Here is a 4,813-nt window from a genome sequence, read left to right on the forward strand (position 1 = left end):
CCTTCCAACTCCTGACATCCTGTGGTTCTGTGATTAATGAGGAAATTCCTGGCCCCCCATTAATTGGAGGTTCCCATCACTCACCTGAAACCAGATGGCGTTGACGACCTTGCTGAGCACGAAGAGGGGAAGGACCCAGAGGGCGCTGAAAATGGAGGTGAGGATGAACTCCAGCCAGGACCAGACATCGCCATGAAGGGAAGGGTCACCTTGGCGAGAGGGGGAGACACACAGCAGGGTTAGCCCCCTCTGATTTTCCACTAATTAACAGCAGCCTTAATTAGCAAAAGGAGGGAGAGGAAAAACAGCCCCGTGGCCTGAGAGGCGCTTACCGATGATCTGTGCCGTGACGGACTGAAGGACGGGTATAAATACGCGGTAAAACAAGAAGAGACTGAGCTGCGGGGGAAATAAAACAGCAAAGGGATGGGGTGGTCATTTTTGGAGCCTCAAAGGCTGCAGCAGGGGTTTTAATATCAAAAATATTGAAAAATTGGTTCACTTACCCAGAATACGCCTCCGTTCCAGGCACAACACTGAAATATCCGGCTGACTATCCGGGGTTCGCTGCGGGGACACGGGGGAGACGTTTTAAGGTCCCTGCACCCACATAAATGCTCCCTGATGAGTGACAAAAGCCACTGTCTCGTGTTTTGGGCACCTATGAAACGTCCCTGCTCAATGCCAGCGACGCGCACGATTTTATACAGGCACAGGAAGCCTGGGGAAAAAATCTCTCAACAAGATTTACACCAGGGAGACTCCTTCAACCTTGATTATTTCCCTGCATCTCCAGATTTTTAAGCATTTATTGGAGATCTCAGGCTTTGCTCTCCACGAACAATCACCAGGATAAACTGAGGGCTTTTCGGGTGCTTTTTTGTTCTCAGGAGCAGCTGTTTCAGCTTGGGGTAGTTTTGGCTCCTCACCTTCTGTTATTAATACAAACTAACCACATACTTTTAATTGTCAAGCAACATAAAAGGTCTGACTTCTTATCTCCCAATAACAGCTCCAATTTCATTATTTGGAGGGGGAAAAGGGTGTTTCATGTCACATTTTTCACCTTTATTCAGTGCCATTTGGTTTACAAACCATTTTGAACCCTACACCACGAGTTCTGCTGCCGCTGACACCCAGATCCCAGGTCTGACAGTCCCAACAAGTATTTTTTACACAGATTTTGGCAAGCTTGAGCAACACTAACACCTTTCTCGTTCGATTTAGGGCTCCCCAGGCCCCACACTCACTTCTCTTGCTTCTTCTCTTCCATGTGAAACCTCCGCTGGGCCAGCGCGCTGTTCGCTCTCCTCCGCCTCTGCTCTTCCCTTTTCTGCTGGATGCGGGCGTCCAGCTTGGAGATGGTGCAGATGCCCCAGATGGAGTCCTTGATTCCCTGCGGACACCGCGAGAGGCCGTCACAAACCCGAGGAAGGACGGGACGTGGCTGAGCCAGGCCAGAGAAGGAAAGAGGTAAGGAAAGAGACCTAAACCACGGCTGTGGCCTTGCTCCCTGGCTGCAGCCAAGCTCTGCAGCGTCAATGCCCTCTGTTTTCCATGCCCCAGTGACCTAAATCTCTGCATGTGCCAGCATCTTTAAGAGCACTGGTAGTTTTTTCAAAAAAAGGTGTGATTTCTCATCCCATTTGCACTATTTATAACCCTGGCTAAAGCCAAAGAGTCAGATCCTGTCTGGCAGAGAGCCCTCCTTCCCCTGCCAGCATTTCTAAGGCCAAGAAAGCAGAATTCTTCAAAATATTTCGGATGTCCCTGTGGCCTGACCGGGATGGATCCTCCTTTACAAACAAAAACACCCATCCTCATGCCAGAGAGGCCCTTGCATCAGCCACAACACAAAAGTGTCCAGAAGCCTTCACCTTAAAGATTTAAATGTAAAGATTTAAATGTAAACACTTCCTGGTGCCACCTCCCAGGACACCACAGCGTCCATCACCACCAAAATTTCACTTCAAAACAAAGACCACAAGGCCTCCAGCAAGAGCCAGGACGGCGTCACTACCCCAGGGACCCACGTGATGAGTTTTTGACCAAAAATGGTAAATTTTGACCTTAAACTTGTGTCTGAAAGGACAGAGCGTGCTGCCGCCACTACCTGATGGGGAGGAAATGAATTACGCTGGTTTACATTGTGCCCGGTGCCCCATGGATCTTTACGAGCAAGCCCCCCAGGTCTTTCTTTAAGAGCAAGCCCCACAGATCTTTCCTTAAGAGCAAGCCCCCCAGATCTCTAAGAGCAAGCCCCACAGATCTCTAAGAGCAAGCCCCCCAGATCTTTCAAGATCAAGCCCCACAGATCTTTCTTTAAGAGCAAGCCCCACAGATCTTTCTTTAAGAGCAAGCCCCACAGATCTTTCCTTAAGAGCAAGGCCCCCAGATCTTTCTTTAAGATCAAGCCCCCCAGATCTTTCTTTAAGATCAAGCCCCCCAGGTCTTTCTTTAAGAGCAAGCCCCACAGATCTCTAAGATCAAGTCCCCCAGATCTTTAAGAGCAAGCCCCACAGATCTCTAAGAGCAAGCTCCCCAGATCTTTCAAGATCAAGCCCCACAGATCTTTCTTTAAGAGCAAGGCCCCCAGATCTTTCTTTAAGATCAAGCCCCCCAGATCCTTCTTTAAGATCAAGCCCCCCAGATCTATCTCTAAGATCAAGCCCCCCAGATCTATCTCTAAGATCAAGCCCCACAGATCTATCTCTAAGATCAAGCCCCACAGATCTTTAAGATCAAGCCCAGCAAGCTCTTCAAAACAATTCATTTCTGAACAGGAGTTCTTTCTTAGCATCAGGTCACAAATGGTTTTTACCCTGAATTTACACCTGGATGACCCACATTTCCACAAAGCCCCATCACCGTGACACAACAGCGAGCACAAAGCTTGCCTACAGCTTTACAACATCGGTGTTTTCAATTAAAATACACCCAGAGCCTCTTTTCCTTCCGATTTTTTAATCCACCCTTGATGATGCGGGCGGGGAGGTGCTCCCTGCGCAAGAGCCGCGGTCAGCGAAGCAAACGAGACCAACGCCTACGACGGAGGACCCGAAACGCGGAGCCTCACCCTGACGAGGTCATGAAGGAAGGTTTTCACGCTGTCTGCCATCTTGACTCCAGCATCACCTCTGGTTCCAAAACTATCAACTACAGGGAGAGGGGAAAAGCCGGACCCAAACCTCTCTCATCCTGGAGAGACGGGAAATGGAGGGAGCCTGTGGAGAGAGAGAAAACCCAGGAGGTGTTAACAGCACTGGCCTAAGCGGGGACATTCCAAGCTAAAACACACCCTGGTGATTTTCAAGAGGCTTCCCTGTCCATCGGGAAGCCATCCTTGAATGTCCAGCCAGAGAAAAAACCCACCCCGTTAATTCCATGGTATCTTGTATTACTGAACTCGGGGTTTCAGGAACAGCAGTGCCTGTGTTTCTCCAGCACTCCTCTCCAAACACACCATGCTGCTCATTTTTGGAAGGGAAAAGCCGGCATAGCCAGCCCAGAGAGGTGCAAAAACAGCCTTGCTTCCTCCTCTTCCTCACACTCCAGGTCTACAAGTAGGGGCCTGACAAAACGAGGGCTGCTCTTGAGCTGTCCCATAAGCTTTTGCTCAAAGCAGTAATGGGGCCAAAAATGCTGTGCTGAGTCTTCCGCTTTTTGTGAAGTGCCACAGAAATACAGACAGGGTCTGAACTCAGGGAAAAAGGTAAATCAAATTAATGAAACTCATGCAGCTTTTCCACCAGAATTCAAACCATCTGCTTCTCCTCAGCGGGAGCAGACTGGTGGCACAAGCCCCAGCGTGCCAGCACCACTGCTGCTCTGTAACATGCAGTACAGGACACAAACAGCTACAAATAATTCAAAAGAAAAGGTTTTTCTTTCGGCTATTCGGAGATGAAACCCGCCAGGGTTTGAACTACGCTCTGCTGAAGCAGCGGATGCCAGCTGGGAGGAAGCTGCAGAAGCAGAATTGGTCTGTGGCTTCATAAACATCGAGTTAAGTGCTGCCACCTTCACCCTAAAATCAAGCTTTTGTAGCAGGGTCTTTTCACTGCAGCCATCCGACGTCTGGGTCTCGCTGGCAAAGCCGTGGCAGAAACAAAAGGCATAAACAAGCATTTCCTTTGTTCCAGCCGCCCTTCAAGCTTGGAAATGTATGCGTTAAATATCCTGAGACCTGACTGCTGCATGGCCCTGGCTTCTACAGAAAGCCCTGCCTGGTTTATTCTTACCCAGGGTTAACCCTGGGGAATTGGGGGCCACCCCAAGGTTGGGGGGCACAGGGCAGGGGGTGAATCCTCATGGCACCTCAGAGCCCAGCCTGCCCCACGTTTATGGCATGGCCATTGTCCTCCCCCAGGGTTAATGGGGGTTACCTGGGGGCTCGGGAAGGCAAACTTACCTCAGAGTTACCCCCGTGGTTACTGGTGTCCTTATTTTACCTCAGGTACGTTCCCACAGTCCCTCCAGGAAGCAGAAGCAGAGGCACGGTTACCTCAGGGCTGCCCCACGCTGTCCCCAGGCCCAAAATTACTTCGGGGCTGCCCCACGGATCCCGCCAGGCACAAAATTACCTCAAGGTTGCCTCACGGATGCCCCCGGACCCACAATTACCTCAAGGCAGCCCCCACAGTCCCCCTTGAAGCCAACAATTACCTCAGAGGGATCCGTGGGGAAACACCAGACCCAAAATTACCTCAGGGCCGCTCTACGGATCCCCCAAGGCCCACAATTACCACAGGCCTGCCCCCACGGCTGCCGGGTGTGACCCCCACGGCCTCCCCCGGGGAACCCACAGTAACCT

General features: G+C 50.8%; 1 protein-coding gene across 1 annotated transcript; it reads right to left on the reverse strand.

The window, feature by feature from the left end:
* Positions 1–80: 80 nt before the first annotated feature.
* On the reverse strand, positions 81–4,534 carry EI24 (etoposide induced 2.4; the record flags this gene model as incomplete). The annotated part of the gene is made up of 6 exons (XM_010184072.1): positions 4,505–4,534; positions 3,077–3,224; positions 1,251–1,396; positions 507–567; positions 333–399; positions 81–209 (listed from the first exon to the last, which is right to left on the reverse strand). Coding segments are annotated over exons 2-6 (445 nt in total), but the record flags the coding sequence as incomplete, so codon positions are not given.
* Positions 4,535–4,813: the final 279 nt, after the last annotated feature.

This window comes from Mesitornis unicolor, unplaced genomic scaffold (genome assembly GCF_000695765.1).
Source record: "Mesitornis unicolor isolate BGI_N332 unplaced genomic scaffold, ASM69576v1 scaffold5045, whole genome shotgun sequence".
NCBI lineage: Eukaryota > Metazoa > Chordata > Aves > Mesitornithiformes > Mesitornithidae > Mesitornis > Mesitornis unicolor.